Source organism: Macrotis lagotis, chromosome 1 (assembly GCF_037893015.1).
Source record: "Macrotis lagotis isolate mMagLag1 chromosome 1, bilby.v1.9.chrom.fasta, whole genome shotgun sequence".
Lineage (NCBI taxonomy): Eukaryota > Metazoa > Chordata > Mammalia > Peramelemorphia > Peramelidae > Macrotis > Macrotis lagotis.
In genome coordinates, this window is record NC_133658.1 from 667,089,003 (window position 1) to 667,110,162 (window position 21,160).

General features: G+C 31.7%; 1 protein-coding gene across 1 annotated transcript in view; it reads left to right on the top strand.

Moving 5' to 3' along the window:
* The window catches only part of COL5A2 (collagen type V alpha 2 chain), a 182,149-nt gene that overhangs the window by 126,693 nt on the left and 34,296 nt on the right, over positions 1–21,160 (top strand). Inside the window, exons 14-31 of the mRNA XM_074215519.1 lie at positions 1,473–1,517; positions 2,392–2,445; positions 4,814–4,858; positions 6,867–6,920; positions 10,144–10,242; positions 10,569–10,613; positions 10,726–10,824; positions 11,743–11,796; positions 12,047–12,154; positions 12,592–12,645; positions 13,667–13,765; positions 14,696–14,749; positions 17,226–17,324; positions 17,435–17,488; positions 17,594–17,647; positions 18,712–18,765; positions 19,533–19,586; positions 20,433–20,477. Of these exons, the coding sequence (XP_074071620.1) occupies positions 1,473–1,517; positions 2,392–2,445; positions 4,814–4,858; positions 6,867–6,920; positions 10,144–10,242; positions 10,569–10,613; positions 10,726–10,824; positions 11,743–11,796; positions 12,047–12,154; positions 12,592–12,645; positions 13,667–13,765; positions 14,696–14,749; positions 17,226–17,324; positions 17,435–17,488; positions 17,594–17,647; positions 18,712–18,765; positions 19,533–19,586; positions 20,433–20,477 (1,170 nt within the window). The remainder of the gene's footprint in view (positions 1–1,472; positions 1,518–2,391; positions 2,446–4,813; positions 4,859–6,866; positions 6,921–10,143; positions 10,243–10,568; positions 10,614–10,725; positions 10,825–11,742; positions 11,797–12,046; positions 12,155–12,591; positions 12,646–13,666; positions 13,766–14,695; positions 14,750–17,225; positions 17,325–17,434; positions 17,489–17,593; positions 17,648–18,711; positions 18,766–19,532; positions 19,587–20,432; positions 20,478–21,160) is intronic.

A 21,160-nucleotide genomic window follows, 5' to 3' on the forward strand; every position in this document is an offset into this window, starting at 1 on the left:
ATAGCCTAAATCTTATAGCCTTATAGCCTTACTGAAATATTTAGGAATTTGCTAATATCTGATATATATATATATATATGTATATATATATATATGTATATATCTGTATATATATATATATATATATATATATATATATGTCTTGACCTATTGTCAGCAGGGCAAACACTTTTTACTCTAGCTATATTGTGCTAGTGAAAGTGATAAAAATGGACAATAAATATTTGAAAACTGAGGTATTGGATATGGCTATTTTGGTACCCATTCTTGTCCCAATTCCAAGACTCCTTTCTACCTTTGAATTTTCTAACTGTTGTTCTTCCCTCCAGTTCTAGTAACAGGCAAGAGAGAAGCTATGTTAATATGTGGTTGTTGCGGTTGTTTGTCCTTCATTTTTGAAGAAGACAATGACATCAGGGATGTAATATCATGACATGCATGTGAATTGAATTTGAGTGAGGGAATGCTATGCTAAAGTCACCAGCCTCACTTTCTTCTCTGGAGCCATCTGGGACCAGTGAACAGATAAATCAGTATGACTAGAGATGGCCCCGAATATGAGGGGATCGGTGTTAAGTGACTTTCCCAAGGTCACACAGCTAGTGTCAAGTGTCTGAGGTCACATTTGAACCCTGGTCCTCCTGACTCCATGGCTAGTTCAGTATCCAATGCATCACCTTGCTGCTCTTGGGATACTTGGTGGTGAAGTGGAGGCCTGAAGCAAAGAAGACCTGAGTTCAAATCCAGACTATCACACTCAATAACTGTGATCCGGGGCAAATCACTTAACCCTCTTTGCCTCAGTTTTGTCATATATAAAATGAAATTGAGAAAGAAATGGCAAAGCACTCCAATATCTTTGGCAAAAATATCCCAAATGGAGTCATGAAGAGTTGAACAGGGTGGAATAATAACAAAACAAATATGGACCAGTTGTTGTGGCTGGATGATACACAAAATCGAGAAGACACAATCAAAATCCCAAACAAAAAACTTTAGTATGTAGAAGAGAGCAGACAGTAGAGTTTCATATTTTATTTTCTTGGCTGCTATAATACTCACTGAGTTATTAAATTCCTGATGGTCATAGCTTGATGTTAAACTATTTATCTCAGGAAGTTGTTAGTTTTTTTTTTCTTTCCTAACAAGTTAATGAAGAGAGAAGTTATGGACCAGTGAGTAAGAAATGATCAAATTTTATTACTGTAAATATTTCAGAGAAGGTGGTCACCTGTTCAGAGAAATTTCCCATCAGGATTTCCCTAAAACAAAAAAAATCACCGGTTCAACCCATATAACTCTGTGTTATAATTTCTCAACTTTACTTTAAACAGTCATGTGTGAAGTTTCAATTGCATCTACAGAAAGTAAATGTTAAACCCAATACTGAAAATGGACCCCATAGCTTGACCAGGTAGCAGCAACAAACATTACCTTTTCATAAAACTGTGAATTTCCTGTTTTGCTTTTAGGGTGAAGCTGGTCCTACAGGTGCTATGGGTGCAATGGGTCCTATGGTGGGTATCATTTTTAGATCCTTATGATATATATCTGCATTAGGAGTATATGTAAGAAAAAAAGAGTGATCAGTGGAAACTATTAAGTTCCATCCAGATGTTATCTAGATGACTTTTTATTCCTGAGGAAATTGTCTATCAGTATACCTTCTTTAAGTCCTGGGTACCAGAGAACATTGCATTCATAAGTAATTGTTTTTTAGGATTCTCCTGGATAGGGGGAACTGGAAATAATTAACTATATCAAAATATAAAAAATAATAATTAACTATATCTATGGTAGATGAGAAAAGCCTTTAATTAATGATCATGCAACAAAATGTTAAAAGTAAAAATCTGCTATCACTTCATTTAAAATGAGAGGAAATAGACTAGTTAACAACTAAATTCTTTTTTAGTTCTAAAATTATATGAGTCTATAATTGTTACTACTATGACTAGAAGAATATAACATGACTATTATTTATCCTGAGTTATTCAATATACCCATTTACATTTACTTTATGCTTTTATTTTCTTTCCAAGTCCAAAAATGTTTTTCTTTTTTGAGACAGTCTCCCTAGTTCACCTAGGCTGGTCTTATGGTCTTATCTCATTACTGATCAGCATGGAAACTGACTTCTCTGTTTTCAACCTATGCCTGTTCATCTCTCCTCATGTAGCCTGGTGCTTCACTTTGTCTTGGGGTCTCATCCTATTGGTGTTGGGCTTAGTCTACTGTAGCTCAGAACTACTGTAGGCTCAAGTCATCTGTTAGCATCAGTTTCCTTAGGAGCAGGGACTACTGGTTTGCAACCCCCAAAAAGCACCTGGCTGTTTTCTCTTTCTTTTTATTGAAATGAGAAATAATTTCTGCTTTTTAAAAACTTGACAGGGTCCCAGAGGAATGCCAGGAGAGAGAGGGAGACTTGGTCCACAAGGTACCCCTGTAAGTATTTCTGTCTTCTTTTAGTATTGTTTATATATTTTCCTTGTCTTTATTTATTTATTTATGTTACTTTTCCTTTAATAGAATGTGTTTATGTATGTGTGTGCATATATTTATGTTTATATGCACATGTGTATATGGATATACACATATTAAAAATGAGATCCAGTTTGATTTATTAATGCATATAAATATATTCAGAGGGGTATATATGTTTATATACATGCAAGATATATGAAATTATTTTATGTGATATATATTATATATAAATTATTTGCATCATATATTTCTGTGTATATACATATACACAGAAATACATATATGTATATATATATATATACACATATTTACATATGTGCATATTTGTAAACCAAATCAGGCCTTAGGTTTTTTTTTATATACCAATTGAAAATGAGGATCATTAATTTAGTGGAAAATTATTTTAAAATGATTCTAGAGAAATTTGTAGTTCAGGTATAAACAAATATGTTTTCTTTGCTTGCCAAAAATTGCCCACTTATCATTTATAAATTCATACCTACTGCCATAATTTGAGTAAAGGTCTATTTTTATATAAATGTAGAAAAAAGGTGGATTTGAAATTAGTGAATCCTTCAGACCCTGCATCTTTTTTCTCTTGACTTCATAAGATAAAGTAGGTGGGACATTTTCCCTGTATTTCCATGAAAACAATTTTTATGACTCAGGATTAGTTCATGTTAGCAGAAAATCTGATTAAATGAAAATTTTATTTCAAAAGGTTACTTTTGAGACAAAAATTATTTTCAATGGAACTAAAATTCAATCAATTTCTCTGGTTGTACCTCTCTTTACTGTAGCATAAGAGGTAATAACAGTTATTTGAAAAATTTCATTGAAGTCTTCCATACTCAGAAATTATTTCAGTAAATTTACTATTTTATCCTACTTTGAATGATATAATGGTTTTTGAATGGTAGTGAGCTATATATTTTTATCTTAAAAGATTTGGGATAGACTTAATTTTCCTAAAAAGAGTTCAGTTTTAGACAGTGTAATGACAGCAGTTTCTGGTCTAATATGAGAAGAAAATATATTGGATTTAAATTTAGAGGTGACTCTCTGAACCTTATATGAAATGAATGGATTGAATTAGGTGCCTTCCAAAGTCTTTTACACCTCCAAAATTATGATTCTATAAAGAACTTGGAACCTTGGCACATCTATTTTAGAATTTGTTATGTTAGCTTCTTGATCTATTATAAGACCAAAATAGGACTTTTGAAATAGTAATAATATTCATGATGACAATAATAATAACTAGCATTTATACAGTATTTATATGTAAAGCATGGCTAAACATTTTACAATTATTATCTCATTTGATTCTCATCTCTCCATTTTTATAGATGAAGGAACTGAGATAAATGCTATATCTGGAATTTGAACACACTTAGCATGTATCTGGGATTTGAACTCAACCACTTCATTGTCCCAATTAATAAATAGTCTTAACATGGTGTGAATGCTAATATCTAAAGGCTAATCCCAATGAATATTGGTCATTACAGGTCATCTTTCATGTTTATATGACTTAAGAAACATTATGAATCTTCTTAGGTGTTAAGAAAATGTGATAGTTCTGTGAAAGCTTTTTAAAGTATTACATAGGTCAAAAACAAAGTCCAGTTTGAGAGATGAACTTTGAGTACAGATATTTTTGGATCCATTTCCCAGACTTTTGAATGTATACAATTTATGAAGTTTCCTTTAGGAAGTATTTAGTGTCATATATTAGGTTAAAAAATATGTACTTTATATTGCCTTGCTATACTTTTCCAAAATGTATATTTTAACTATTCATAAAAGTTCCCAGATTCTTGTTTTGAATTTAAAGTCATTTCTCTGTTCTTATAAAAAAAATATAGTAATATGTAAATACAGGATGGTCAAATTGGCTTTATCACTGAAATGTCCTTGGGAGAATAAAATTTCCTTGTTCCTCAGTTATTTCACCTTTCTAAAAAGGACCTTAAATCTGCTGAGCTAACTTGGCTATTAAGAAGAATAAGGGATTAATATTTTTCAAGGCCTTTGAGCTTACTGGCTACTCCCTTTCATTTTCTTAACCTTTAACTCTCCTTTATTAATATTACAAGTACAATTATAGTTATTCCTGTCATATCACCAAGAAATTTTATAAATATTCAGTTCCTGAGATTTGATTTTTTATTTGATTTTTATTCATTACCTTTAGCAAAATTAAATCTTTATTCTTTAAGGAAAAATGATAATAAACATGAAATTAAAAAGAAAATATATGAATGTCATTAAGTGTCTCTTATCATGGAGAATGTAATTTTTTCTATTGTATATTGCCCTCATTTAGGGACAACGTGGTGCTCATGGAATGCCTGGAAAACCTGGACCAATGGTGAGCTATATTTCTCTCATTTTCTTCATTGTTTTTTTTCCTAGTACTGAAAACACTATCCTGATTTTCTCCAGTGAATCTCATATTGTTCTACAAATTATTCTAATTATAAAACTGAAAAGCAATTTCATAACTTCTTATGAAGATTTCTGATATTATAATCACCAATAAACTATGCTTATAACTTGTTCTATTAGAGAAGAAGTTTTTATTTCTATTAAGGAAATCACAGATTCATAGCCAGAATAGTACTAGAACCAGTCCAAACTGTCAAGTCAATTGTTAAATTTTCATTGTAAGCATTTATTTATATTTCAGAAATTTGCATTCACTATAAATCAGGACTAGTTTTATTTTTATGTTAATTGTTTAGACTGAAGAAATTGTCAATAGTGAGCATATTTATACATATATCCTTAAATATAGATAAATGTGTGTATGTGTATATATATATATGTATAAAGTGGGTCATTAAATATTTATCATCATACCACAGTATTGCTCAAGAAATATTGCTTCAGTTAAGGAAGTGAAGTCATCATCAAATGGTGTTCTGATGACTGTAAGACAATTATAGCTAGCATTTATATAGCATTATAAGGTTTGCCAAATGCTTTAATGTTCATTATTTGATTCTTGCCACATCCTTGTTCATAGCCAAAGCAGAGAGTTTCAGTCTCCTGACAAGGAATTTTCTTTCTCTTATAGAATATAATTTACATGTAAATTAATTCCTTAAATAATTAAAACTATTCATTAATTTCTGGGCAAGGTCTAGATGTCTGCAGGTTAGAGGACTCTCAAGAGACTAACCAAGACGTTGACAGCCCTGATTTAATAGGTCTACCAGTAAGATTGCTTGCATGATTTCTGTAGTTGCCAGATTCCTATAGAACCATTATATACTGTTATTTGTGAGATTATGTGAATTTTTCCCTCGAACGATCCAAAGAGCACAGAAGCAAATTCCAGCATTTTTTCTCTCATGTCTCCCCTTTCATTTCTGTTAGTTTCTCCTCTTCCCACTTAACTCTTCCTCTTAATACTTTTTTGTTTAAGCTGCAGATTTGAAATTATTTTTTATTGCTTCTGCAATGGCAGAAGTCTTATTCTCAGGCTTTTACCTATCTAGATATATGGTTTATTGGTTTTATTTCCCTATGTTACTTAGCTTGCATAAAAACTTTGCTTCTTACTTCCAGATCCTCTGGCTAAAATACAGCTAAAAATGTTTTATTATTTTATACAAAATGAGGAAGTCTCAGGAAGTTTGGGTATCATCAGAGTATCTCCTCAAGCTTTGCTCATGTGAATGGTGAAGAATACTAAGTTTAGTATGTGAATATATATATATATAAGCTTGCATTAATATGCATGCACATATTAATTAAGATTTGTTTATGGATATGCACATACACACATTTATGATCCCAATTAATCTAGATATAGGAGGTTGGATTATATTCATACTTTTTATGTTTATAAGTAACATCATATATATTGGTAAAATAAAAGATATTTATTTTCTATAAGACAAGATAGTTATTATTTTCTATAAGATATTTGAATTAAAAATTAGAGTTTTTCTTCCTCACATTATCTGATGGTTCAGGGTTAAAGAAAACATGAGAGTCAGAATAAATTTTTTCTCTGATGTAAAATGTTAGTTGAAGTGCCACTTGCTTATATAGAAATCTCCCTTAAAATGAGATTTATATTTGACTTATGATTTATGATTTCCTTCTCTTCCATAAAGATGATTCCATCATCTTCCATAAATGATAGTGTTTCAACTTGAAAACTATAAAACCACAATACCTTTTTTCTACCTTAATATCTTTTAATTCCTTCTATCAATGTATAAATGAAAATTGTATTTTCCTAATGTGAACTAAGTTTGAGACAAAAAACAAGGAAGCTTTTTTTTAAATTAACAATGTGTTGGTGGGGGAGACCACACAAAGATGCTCATAAGTGATAACTGACTAATCAGTCTTTTTTTTTTTAGGGTCCACTTGGGATAACTGGTTCTGCTGGATTTCCAGGAAATCCTGGAATGAAGGTTAGAGGACTATTAATTATTTGGTTCTGTATTATTTCCCTATTTTTAAAATGAGATGTACCATTTTATTAATAATCTAGTATAACAATTAAAGAATCTATAACATCTTCATTGGTCACTTTAGGGAAGTGGGAGAGAAAAAGTAATTGAATAAAGAAAAGGTTGACTATGATTTGTAATTCTATAATTTATATTATGTGGTATCAGCTTATCTGGCAAATTTGGATTATAGCTTCAGGCAGCTGAGACAGCTGAAAGGAATATCAGTTTTAATTTGAATTGGAAATTTGTACAAGTTACTATGCCTGGGATTAATAAAAAGCATAGTGACCTTAAAAATGAAAATTTTAAATCAATTTAAGTTCATTAAGAAGTTGTTTTCTCATGCAAGACTGACTTTTTCTCTCCCAACCCACCCAGATTTAATGGTCTTTGTTTTTTTTAAAGTAAAGCTACAAAGGAGGGAATTTGGCTCTATAAGTGGGCATGGATTAATATGTTCCTTCAGAATGATTTCCATTTGTTGTGAGTCATTATTTATTCACTTCTCCCATTAATTTGGATGATAAACACAAGGATTATAGCCCAGAAGGATTTTAAGATGTTACTGAACTGAGTAAATATAATAAGAAAACAGCTGCAACACTTGATTTTTCAGTAGCAGTAGTGGAATTATCTCCACATATCAAGTTTTCCTTTGGCATTACGTTGTGTTATCTACAGGGGGCCTCCTACTTGCACAGATTAAAAGCCTGCTGTATATAAAACACATGCAATTTGCATTACCATATAGAAGAATGATCCAAATAGTATAGGAAAACTTTTTTTGAGTATGACAGTCTCTGCGACATATTTTCTAAAATGTATGTCAAGAGAAGATTACACTAGAAGTTGCTATAAAGGATCAAGTTAAAAATAAAAGATAAGTTGCAAATCTGTATTGTTAGAAAGAATTTCCATGCCAGGATTTCCTGAACATTGATTAAATACCTGGACTGGACTTAAACCAAATAAATCTATATTTCCAAGAGTTCCCTTTATTTGAATATATTTCTGTACAGTTCATGCATACATGTAGTAGATGTATATTTATACATGTGTATATCTCTAATATATATGTATGTAAAATGTGAATGTTCATTCAATTTATATAATACAAAGTCAGAAGTGGTGCAATTGCAGGTATGTGACAAATGAATTTTCCCTTTTAAGGAATGAAGCATAAACTTTGAAAATTTTTTTTGACTTGATAGAGTGGGTATACCCTTCTCCAATACAAATCCCAAATTCACCATGCCTTGATAATTTTTGTAAAGTGCTGTGTCCAAAAAACAAACTTTTAGCTTGTTAGGAAATGCTTTGCACTCTTATTATTACATTCTTTCTATCTATCCAACCATCTATCTATCTATCTATCTATCTATCTATCTATCTATCTATCTATCTATCTATCTATCTATCTGTTCAAGAATATAGGAATATGTCCATTGCTTACAAATAAGGTTTTAGTAGAGGAAAAGAAAATTAAGTAAGAAAATAAAATCCCAATTCATGCAAAAATTGTTTTCTAAATTCACTTTTTGCTTTTTAAAATTAATTTTGCCAAATATAAATTAAAAATTTTAAAGATAATATCTAGTTTACATGCATTTAGAGAAAAATTGGTTAAATACAGCCAATCCTATTTGAAATTATAAATGTCCTTGGAAGTCCTATGTTGATCCTAAATATTTATTCAAGTTTTTAAATAAATAAAAAAACTGTATTGCATCCAAGGAACTTTCCTTATTCACTGGTGAGTCATGACCTAATTCTGCATCTGGTCAGCCTGTGTACATCTCTGCATTGGCCCTCTACTGCTATTTACTCAGCTCCAACACCTGCCTGTGGAATTAATCCCTAACTCTCCATTTAGTCCCTCACTTCCTTGACCCCCCCCACCACATTTCTTGCCATGTCTTTGGTATGGACCTTTCAATTTAATTTTTATAAATATTTTTATAATCCTGCTACACACAAAATACCATACCTATGCACAGGCCTGGACCTAAGTGAACTGACAGTCTAATAGCTGGTAATAATATGTATACACAAAACAAAGGAGGGTATAGTAATTGTTAAGAAAAGGCTCAGATAAAGTACTGTGAAATATCTGGGAATAAAAAAAAGTATCATTTTAAATTATATATTTGGGTATTTTTGTGTAAGTATGTATATATGTATAATGTTCTTTGGATACCCTTACAAGATTTTAAGCTACTTTAGGGCAGAGATTATGATGTTAACTAAGCTTTTTTGTCTTCTAGAGCTTTATTTAGTGCTCAGCCATTAAGGAATATCCATACCATGTGTAGTATATTCTATTATATTGTTTTCTGCTAAGGAGTTACTTCATAGATGTCTATATCCTTTCATGGGGATATGGATATAGGGGAAATAGTTTAAGTACATAACTTTATATATTTAGATATAACAGAATATGAGCTTGTCAAATGCAAATTCAATTTTCTAGAGTTTTATAGTGTTTAAAATGTGTCTATAAATAAAACTTGAATTGAATTCTAGCACAAAGAATATGTCCATCAGGGACCAAGGACATTCACTTAATAAGATAAACAAATTAAACAATTTCTGTATAATTTGTAAAACCTTTATTGTGAATACAAGGGACTTAAAAAGGACAAAGCCTTACTTTTAAGAAATTTACTATTAAAAGATAAGGGAAGGAATATACAAAATAATTAGAATACAAATTAAAATTAAAATGCCATAAGAAAAATATTTTAATTATCAAGATAGTTCAGATGATGGAAGAATTATATATAATTAGAGGGAATAAGAAGTAGGGTGGAAGTGTTTGAGATGGACCTTTAAGGGAAGCAGGATTTAGACAGGTGGGAGAATCACTGATAGAGATAATAGTATGAACTTTGAAAGAAGAAAGCATGTGATTTTTAAGGTCTTCTATGATAGACACTTAGGCTGAATGCCTCTTTAAATGAAGGACAACAGGGATTCTAAGCTAACCAATGAAATATAAACCAGCCCCTGATCTAGCACCTCAGGAAGTTGCCAAATGATTGTTTCAAATACAGATGCAAATTGTGTTGGTTCCAGTATGGTACCTTAACTTTGGGTTTGCAATTTAAAACTTAGAATGACTTCTATCACCTTTGTTACTTGTTAGATCTTTTATCTGCTGATTTTTCATGTATTTCAATAGGGGGAAGCTGGTCCCACTGGAGCACGTGGCCCTGAAGGTCCTCAGGGACAAAGAGGTGAAACAGGACCTCCTGGACCAGTTGGATCTCAAGGCCTCCCTGTAAGTTGTTAATCTCCATGTGGTTACCCATTGAGCAGACTCGTATATTTTGCCTTTTGTTTTTTTTTTTTAATAAGGGATAAATTTAGTATTTCTTTCCTAAATATTCTTTGTTCTTAAAATGAGTAAATTTAAAAGATAAACTTAAAAGCAAGTTGAGGGGCTTTGGGAGGTTTGAATATTAAGAGTTATTTGAATATTAAGTTAGCTAGCCCTATAAGTAAGTATTATTATTATTATTATTATTATTATGTTTTTGCAAATGTATAATATCCTAGGAGGCACATCATTTGTGTTTCCATGCATCTTTTTTTTTTTTTTGGTAGGGAACAGTGGGAACTGATGGTACACCTGGTGCAAAAGGTCCAACAGTAAGTTCTTAAGTGAATTTCATGTGAAATTTTAACTCAGGCATTTGTTTTGATGGTAAAACCTTAGTCTTCTCTCTTGGATTGCTTATTATAACACTTCTTTCTTTTGTAGGGCTCTCCAGGTACTTCAGGTCCTCCTGGCTCTTCAGGACCCCCTGGCTCTCCAGGACCTCAGGGCAGCACAGGTCAACCTGGAATTCGAGGCCAAACGGTAAAAGTTCTTTAGAAATGATTACAATCTTAATGGATCATGAAACTAAGAAGACTAACAATATGGCATATGATTCAGTTTAGTATATAAATTCCAATAATATAAATAACCAAAACCAAGAGTTTGATGATTGTAAAAATGAAAAGTTGGAGTATCGATTTTTTCAATGTCTACTTTTTACATTCTGAGAAAGTTATTTGAAGTATAATATATAACATGCTTTAAAAAATGACTAAAATTTCTTTGGAAAACTTTAAAAGTAAGATCATTGTTTTAATAATCTTTTAATTTTATTAGTAGTTTACTTTTTAGACTATTTTATGCTCTTCTAACATTTGGAGATCTTAGAGATATATTTTACCATTTTTTCCCTTTTCTTAAAAATAGGGTAAATGGTTTATTCCATATTCCATTATTGTATCATAACCAATTTAATTTCCAAAAGGAATGAATTTCACTGAGGCAAAGATAACTCTTTATCATTACTGATTTTATGAGAAATACTTCAGTATATCTTTGCTTATTAAAAAAAGTGAGTAGACCTTAGAGCCAAGAACAGTTCAGATCTATTTCTAATCCAATTTATGATCAGCACTCTAGGCAATATTCTTTAACTATAATTTTCTGAAAAGCTGACAATATGAATTACCTCTCTCCCCCCAAAAAGGAAAAAGGAAATAGATTGATGACTCCTTGAGGGGTTAATTGGGGGGCAGTGGAAGATTTGGATATTCTTATCTTTATATCTTGCATCCCCAGTATATTATCTTGTTCATGGTAGATGCTTAATAAATATTTGTTATTTGAAATAAAATAAGAGAGAAGGGTGTTTTAAAATTGATTCCTCATTCTACTATGAATATAGTTTTTGGGTTATTTGGTACATTTGATCTCTTCAACAAGATTTTTTTTTTTCAGGGAGATCCAGGAGTGCCAGGTTTTAAGGGAGAAGCAGGTCCCAAAGGTGAACCAGTAAGTAACAAAATACTTTTAAGTTCATCAAACTAATTACTTTTCTTGAATTGTGTAAATTGACAGTGATACAAATTTGTACCTGTTTGTCTATCAAACAATAATAGAAAGGATTGAAAATATTTCATGAATTCAAAGCTTAATTATTCAATATAGTTTGAGATATATTTGATTTAATGTATTCATTACATTAAATGAATTATATACGCCATACCTCAGTTTCACATGTAATTCTTTTTGTCTTCCATAGGGTCCACATGGTATTCAAGGTGCAATAGGTCCAATTGGCGAAGAAGGAAAAAGAGGTCCCAGAGGAGACCCAGGAACTGTTGGTCCTCCAGGTCCAGTTGGAGAAAGGGTAAGGAAGATAAAACCAATCATTTTATATGAAAAGATACTAAGCATATATTATGAGTACATTATAATATATGTTGTTATTCATATAAAATGTCATAAAAACTAACGTAATAGATAGTATATAATAATATGCAACATAAAAATTATACTAGTATTATTGCTGACACAGAAATTCTAGAAATATAAGATGACCTAAATTATTTTAATTAAAAGCTAAAAGTCATATATTTTGCAGAATTTTGGTTAGCAGTATTCCTAAACTTTACATATCATTTTGTAAGTTCATGAATTTATTTGATTTTTTTATTTAACCTGAAATTCCTACTCCTAGCCTGGAATAAAATCAGTGTTTGCAAGAAAAACTAAAGTTGTAACTTCCAGAATATCTATTGAATAAAGAAGAAAAACAAATTCTGAATGATTTCTATTCATTTTTAGGGCTCTCCTGGCAATCGTGGTTTTCCTGGTTCTGATGGCTTGCCTGGACCAAAGGTAAGGTAATCTGAATAATGAAAAACCCTATCTTAAGAGAGTGGTATTCTCAGTTGTCACTCAATAATAGAAAATGAAGCAATTTCTAATGGAATTTAAAGTTCTTGATCCAGATTATTATCAATAGCAACAATATTACTATTCTCACTACTACTAAAATATTAAATAATACCTTATAATACAATATAATATAATAAATATATAATACTTTAAGGTTTTCAAAGAACTTTACATTTGATCCTCACAACAACCCTGTGAGGTAGGTACTATTATTTTCCAGATGAAAAAACCGAGAGTGTTTGAATCTAAGACCTATTGCCTGGGATGACATAGCTAAGTATATTTTTGAAGTGCTATTCAAACTCAAGTCTTCATGACTCCAAGCCTAGTACTTTGTCTCTTGGTTGATCTATTCACCCACTGTCAATAATTCTAGGAACAATTCACTAGGAATGCAAGCTATACTCCTGTTTTTAAGGTCCTAAGGTTATTTAATTGAGGAAGGAAGAAGAGAGGAAATGGGAGACATGTTTCAGCATTCAAGAAATATCTAGGGATGGCTAGGTGGCATAGTGTGGCCCTGGAGTCAGGAGTACCTGGGTTCAAATCCGGTCTCAGACACTTAATAATTACCTAGCTGTGTGGCCTTGGGCAAGCCAATTAACCCCGTTTGCCTTGCAAAAACCTAAAAAAAAAAAAAGAAATATCTAATGGGCAGTTGTAGGCTTGCTAATGGCAAGCCTTGGTTTACCAGCTATATTTTAATATAATTTTAAAGCTATTTCATGGATTTGTCTTTTTTTCATTTAACATATATTTCAAGAATAAAAATTAGGGATTACTTATATAACAATTAAATATACACATTTTTGTCATATTTGTGGCTACTGAAATCAATCCTTCCATGAGAATGGAAAGCTGTCAATGTATGAAGAGATTTGTTTGTTAATCTATGAACAAAGATTTATGACTCCTATTAACCATGATTTTCCACTTATTAGTGCTATTTCATTTTGTATAGGGAGCACAAGGAGAGCGTGGTCCAGCAGGTTCTTCAGGACCCAAAGGAGGTCAAGGTGATCCAGGGCGTACAGGTGAACCTGGTCTTCCAGGTGCAAGGGTAAGAAAAATAGAAATCATCTCCTCTTAGGATAACTGTCAGTATTTTTTGTTTTGTCTTTAAAGTTTTATATTTTAACATAAGCTTCCATTTCATTGTATTTGTTCTTTCATCTTGGATTCAACATTTTTCAAAATTATTCATCTTTCTATTCATCTTTCCCTGTGGGAAAGCTTTGTTTCAGTATTTCATAGTGAGAGAATTCACCTGAGGAGGAAGATCATCTTTTGAATTCCTTTTATATTTTCTCTCCATTTCCCAGTAACTTGTTAGAAGAGTTAGGTGGAATTATTATGCCATTTTGGAATGATCATTGTGAAGCTTCAGTTGGGGAGCTGCAGTTGGGAAGTTCATACTTTAGTTGAGAACTCTGGAGGCTATTCTAAGAGCCACAGTATAATTTTTTTGTATACCTGTCAGAATTTCCACTTCCATAGTAAGTTTAAGCATGGGATAAAATAATACCATGTTATGGCATTTATTTAAAAATTTACAAGCATTATTTTATTTTTTCCTTACTTATAAACCTTTGTGGTAAGTAGCACAAGTATTATTCCCATTTTATAAGTGAGGAAATTGAGGCTTGATATTATTGATTATATAGATATCATATAGATACAGAAAGAATATAGATATTATAGAGTGGCAAGACCAAGATCATAAAGCCTTAGAGTGTCAGTGATCGGATTTAAATTGATCTCTTCTGATTTCATCTACCATTCTCTCCATGACACCATGCTGTGTCTTCACATAGAACTCCTTTATTGATCCATCCATAGTGAAGAAAGTATATTCTCCACACCAAAGAAGGCCTTTTCCACAATAGAACATTATGCTTGTTCTTTTAGAAATTTTGTTGCATTTTTTCAATTAAAAGTAGTAGCTATATTCAGTTGTAGTGACACTTTTTTTTGTTTGTTTCATTTTTAGGGTCTAACTGGAAATCCTGGTGTTCAAGGTCCTGAAGGAAAACTTGGTCCTTTGGTAAGTAAGATGTTGATTGAAGCCTTCTCTACATTAATGATGAAGCATACATTTTATTTTGATGTTATTTGATCAAAATGAAAGTTGGCCTGATTTTCATGTGGAAAAACCAGTCCTTTGGTTCTATTTATTTTCAAATGAATTGAGAAGTTGATCAACATTTAATGGACACAATGGTTTGAAAATAATAGCTTTGGATGTAGTGGGAAGGTAGAAAACATTACATTTTCTTGATTCACCTCTGTTGAAATTCTCATTTCATTCAGAGTACAGATAATTAGGTGTAAAACTTGGGATCTAGAGAAGCTTTAATGTCTAGATTTTTCATATGGATTTGGGCAAAAGTTTGGATATGGTCATTCTCTCAGCCATTAGAATAGTTTTAATTCTTCTTATGGAACTTAGTGCTTCATTATATTTAATATATGATATAGCATTCATTCAGTCCAGTTAAATTAACATTTATTAAGTGCCTACTTTGTGCCAGGCTAGACACTATACTAAGTGCTAGAGATACAAAAAAGGTAAAAGACTGACTTCAAAAAAACCAAACCAAAACAAGACCCTCAATAAAGTTTACATTCTTATGGAAGAGACAATATGCAAGTAAACATCTACAAAGCAAACCATGTACAGGATAAATAGGAAAATACATAGGTATATGGATGATTGTTGAAAAACTTTCATAACTCGTATTGGAAAAATAAAAAATCAATAAAAAAGATAAAAAGGAAATATTAAAAGAAGGAAAGCACTGGAATGAAAAAAGTTTAAGGCAAGCTTCCTATAGTTGTTGGAATTTTATTTGGGAGTTAAAGGAAACCAGTTAGATAAGTAGTCTGAGTGGAGGAGGAACACCAGTATGGTAGACAGCCAGAGAAAATGACAGGCCTCAAGAGATGGTTTGTCTTCTTCATGGAACAGCCAGGAGGCCAGTGTCCCTGGATTATCAAGAATATGTTTTGGAGAGCAAGGTGTAGGAAGACTGGAAAGGAATGATGGGACTGGATTATGAAGGATTCTGAATATCAAATGGAGTCTTTAGTATTTACTCCTGAAAAATGATAGGAAGCCACTAGGATTTTTTGAGTAGGGATTCATGGAGTTTGTTTTCTAATCAGAAACAGTTAATGGGAAAGAAATGGAACAAATCATCATTTATTGACAGAGGGTAAAGACATAGCTGGAGAAATTTGGTTACTTTTTGGTAGTAAAGGGTTTCTGGGGAACTAATTTGGGAAGATTGTAAAGTATGAACAGAAATGGCCCCATGATGCATTGTTAATAGAAATCAGATAATTAGAAAAATAAAACTTAAAGAAAAAAATGAAAATTCCTAAATAGTCTGAAAAATTCCTGCTTTGTCAAAGAGGGAGATAGAGGTTTAACTTTCATAAAGACAGTGTGTTTTTCTCAAATAGCATCACTTGTTGGAATTTGTGATGCCTTGTAAGTTATCTACAAGGGGAGGGAAAATAGAAGGGAAGAGATAATGAAAGCAATAAGTGCTCTTTAGAGTGTCATAGCATTGGATACGTTATTGGGGGTTTGGGAGTCAAAGACTGAGAGCTTACATTATGTGATTGGAGATTTTTAGAAGCCCCCAAATCTCCTAAAGATTTGAAACTTTTGCTTGTTGTACTATCCACATAATACTTTAGGATTGAATCTGCAGAGAATGCCCAACCTTCAAATACAGATTTCATACTAGCTGTATACTTCTGTTCATCATGTAGATTCAAATTCTCCCCTGCCTTCAACAAAACATGAAATGTAAAGCTAGAGTGATATTTTTAGCCTAGATTATATTTATTATATGTATTAATACCAACATTTTAAAGACATTCCATTATGATTTCATTTTTTTGCCACTTTTGCATATTATATTATTAAAAAGATTGTGTGAGATAATTAATATTTATTTTTAAACAGTGGGGGGAACTATTCCCTGGAAATTTCTCTTAGAGGAAATGAATGGTTCCTCAACTTTACACTCCATACTTCCTTTTGAAATGCTGTACACAAATTCAGATGATAGTGATAATAAAAGTATTATTTTTTTAAATTAATCCATCCAGAAGTCCTACCAAAGGAACAGAATGAAGTGATCATCATAGAAAGAGAAATTTGAATTTTTAAAGATTTTTGGCACTGGTTGATTTTTTTTGCTCTGATTAATTAGCTATGGCAACAGGAATTAAATGTCATCAATTTTCCCCAATTTTTAAAACATTTTTATCAAAAATTTTGAGTTCCAAATTCTATCCCTTTTTTCCTTCTTCCCCTCACTCCTCCTTGGGAGAGTAAGCAATCAGATGTTATACATGTGCAATTATATAAAACAGGATATCAACTCCTTAATTTAGATAACTTTTCTAATGCTATGAAATCTCAGATGAAAATATGATTTTAAAGATTACTTGGAAATAACTATACTGAAAATCATGTTTGACAAAGCTCATGGGGATTTTTCTAGGGTGCTCCAGGAGAAGATGGTCGTCCTGGTCCTGCAGGCTCAATAGGTATTAGGGGACAACCTGGTAGTATGGGCCTTCCTGGTCCCAAAGGAAGCAGTGTAAGTATAGCGAATAAATAATACATACTTATTCATTAAAAAACTCATTTTAAGATTCAACTTTTTAAAGAAACTGATTATTATATAAATAGCTTCTGTTTATGCATTAGGGGGACCCTGGAAAACCTGGAGAAGCTGGAAATGCTGGTGTCCCAGGACAGAGGGTAAATATCAATTTCCTGACTTTCAAATTAATTACCTCAAATTCTAATGTCTTTGTCATGCTTTACAAGAACATTTTCTTACAAGATTTCACTCCATGATTTTAGGGAGCTCCAGGCAAAGATGGTGAAGTTGGCCCATCAGGTCCTGTGGGTCCCTCTGTGAGTAAGCTCTAAATAAATTGTTCAGTTTTAAAGGTAATACTTTATGTTTTAATTATGAGAGGTGAATTTTCATGAAATTTGATGACTAGTGAAATATCTATTGAAATATTTCATTTTATGTTGTTTCTTTTATTATGAATTCTAAACATTTTCCTAGAATCTTAAATATTAACTCCACTACTTTGAAACAAACTACTGAGAATAATTACTTTTATGTTAGTTTATGGATCTGCAAAATGGCAGTAGGTAATTTTATCATAGACATAACAAAACATTTGAATTCATGGTAAAATGTAATTTGTGTATGAAGAAAAATTCTATTTTCTCCTCAAAAATATCCTCATTCCTCAAAGGCTTTCCCGAGTTTTAAAATGTGATATTCTGGAAAGGCATCATTGAGTAAGTAGTAGATAGAAAGATATTCTTCTAAAAGTGGACACTTGGATTCAGGTTCTACCTCTGACATTGCACTCTACCAATGAATGTATAGGTCTAGTATCTTTATTTTTATTTTTAAGAGAAACGTATATGATGATATCCTTTCTGTGTCTTATGTTTTCATACTTAGATTTTAGCTTTTCTTTCTTTAGTTATTTTCTTTATTTTGAAGTCTTCATTACTGATATTTTTAATGCTCAAAAGTAGAATATAATAGGAGGTGTCAAACTTTTAAATTAAAAGTGGAGAAATAGATAAAGGGACTAATTTTTCAAATAAATATAGAGATTTTTCCTTTGTCAATTTCTGGTTGACTTCACTTATTTATGCAAGGAACTAAAGGCTACTTAAATAAAAGTTTTATTTGGAAATTGGGGAAATGTTCAACTGTAAAACTTGAAGAAGAAAAACATATTTGCTAGACTTTTAAAGATTTTCACTCTAGGAGAAACTTCAAACAATATTCTTTTGATAACATTGACTTTATCATATCCAGCTAACCTCAGAAAAATGTTGGAAAAATTACAAAGGAAAAGTCTACAGCTATTGGCACATGCAAGTAGAGAACATGTGTAAAGAATCTGGCTGTGTTCACATTATTCTTTTTTTTTCTTATTCCTTAGGGCCTAGCAGGAGAAAGAGGAGAGCAAGGCCCTCCAGGCCCTACAGGTTTTCAGGTGTGGCATTTTATTTATTTTTTGAGTTATTAATTAAATGGGTAGTGTTTTAAAAACTATAACAAGATTTAGTAGAAAATTAAACATTTGCAAAACATTTTTCTAGAATTTGATTTTACTTTAAAAACTGCTAAATAAAACAGAACTAATTAATATTCTTTATGCCATAAGGCTTATCAGATAAATTTATATCAGTACCCATATACCTTCAGTGGCTCACTCTGTAAGATTTTTCAAAATCCTTGGAAGAGGTGGAAAATATTACAGAATTTGTGGTTCTCTAATATTCTGAGAAAATTTACTAATTTTAATTACTTCAAATTTTGAAACAATATACAGTGGAAATTGTGATGGATTTGGAGTCAGAATACCTGGGACAAGTCTAAACTCTGTTCCTTTTTTGTATGATCTTGGAGAAGTCAATTGAGTTTTTCCTAAAAACCCAGTTTTCTTATCTGTAAAATTAGGAGGTTGTTAGACCTCTGTGGTCACTTCCCAGTTCTCAATCTGAGATTCTAGGAAAAAAATTTTTTTAATCAAAGTATCATTAGTTAAAATTAGTTAAAAGGGTATCTCAAAATGAGAAACTGACTCAATTATATGTCCATAGTTTTTTTTTTTTTTACTTTAGTGTGTCGCTGGATAACATTTTGTTTGCCTATATAATCACAAAATTTCTATGTATGGTGAAAAGTGAATTATTAACATCTGTGTTCCCTTAAAGATTTACATGTTCACAGGAACATACCTATTTTTTTCCCTCTTAGGGTCTACCTGGTCCTCCAGGTCCTCCAGGAGAAGGTGGAAAACCAGGTGACCAGGTACTTTTTAAACTTTAAATATTTATGAAACTCTATCCAAAGCCACTTTATATAGTTAAGCCAAATTCATTAACCATTTGGTTTCTGTTGTTGCAGAGCCAACAGACTTTACCTGTTGTGAATGACTTTTCTTCCTAGCAGTTACTATGTTTTTCAGAGAGACAATATTCCAGTTTAATAAATACAAACCCAAAATCTTTCTGGTAGTTTTTCAGTTTACTGCATTAGTCCAAAAAAGTTATGAAAGGGTGAGTTTCCAATGATAATTTTATATTCCTCACTTTTGTCTTTTTCACTTCACTTCCTTTGATTTTATTTGACATCATTTAAGCCCAAGGTGAATACAATGGAAGAAAAATTTGTCTTTTTGAGAGATATGCAAATATATTAGCATTTAAAAAACAATTGACATTTGATAAATATTATATGATTATAAGTTTCACAGACTATATTTTGCAACTAGTCGCTTAATTGTTCTCTTCACCCTCAAATGAAGTTAAGACAATTAAGTTTTAAAATAATTTCTCTCACCTGAGAGTGAGGAGTCACCAGAAATTATTTATTTCTTTATTTCTTTATTTATATTTATTAATCATCTACTAGGTGTCAGGAATTGTGTTAGAGAAAGTATTTTTAGGGTAAATGGAATGATATCTCTCAGAATGCCAAAAAAGTACATATTTATACTTTATCAATTTGATGGAATACTTAAACTGCCATATACACAGGCAATCAGGACTGTATTCTGTAGAGATTTCCCTTTATTTTCTAGTGCAATCTAATGCATTTACTGTCCAAACACAAAATTCTCTACAATTTCTATCCAGTTCTTATTTTCTTTTATAGGGTGTTCCTGGAGATCCAGGAGCAGTTGGTCCTTTAGGGCCTCGGGTAAGTAAACTCCCTATCTTGGTTGACTTTGAATCTTCCTTTTCCTGCTGTTTTCAATCTCCTCCTCCTCCTTTTCTCTCTCTCCTCTTTCTTTGTTTCTTCTTACTTTTCCTCTTGCTTCTCCACTACTTCATTTTCTTTCTCCTCCATCTCTATCCCCTCCTCTTTGTTCCTTCTTCTAAATAGTTTTCCTTGCAAGTGAAGACTTTACTCAGAGGCTATGTCACATTAAAGATTTGCATTAGAGCTTTCCAGATTTCCAGCCTTGGCCAGTTTAGGCTCATTTTAGAATCCTGCTGGATACCTGCTCCTGAGGTTCATCAGGAATGCTTAACTGCAAACACCTAATTCACATAGCCCAGGGCAGCTCAGAAGTTTCATGTTCCTTAATCAGTTTCTGCCTCCCCTTTAGTTAAAGTTATATGTATGTACCACCATACTCTCTTGATGGCATTTTTTATTTTGAAAACAGCAGTTTTTGTTCTCATATTGATCATTTGCCATAAGTGTTAACTATTATCAGATGAAAATCCATTTTTTGGGAAAACATTTTTTTTCTATGGAACTGTTATGCTTTGTTTAAGTTAATTTTCTTGTTAAATGAGTAAGTCTGATCAAAATATTTTTCTATGCTATTTTTTCAGAAATGGAAATCTTTATGTAGAATGCCATAAAAACATTTT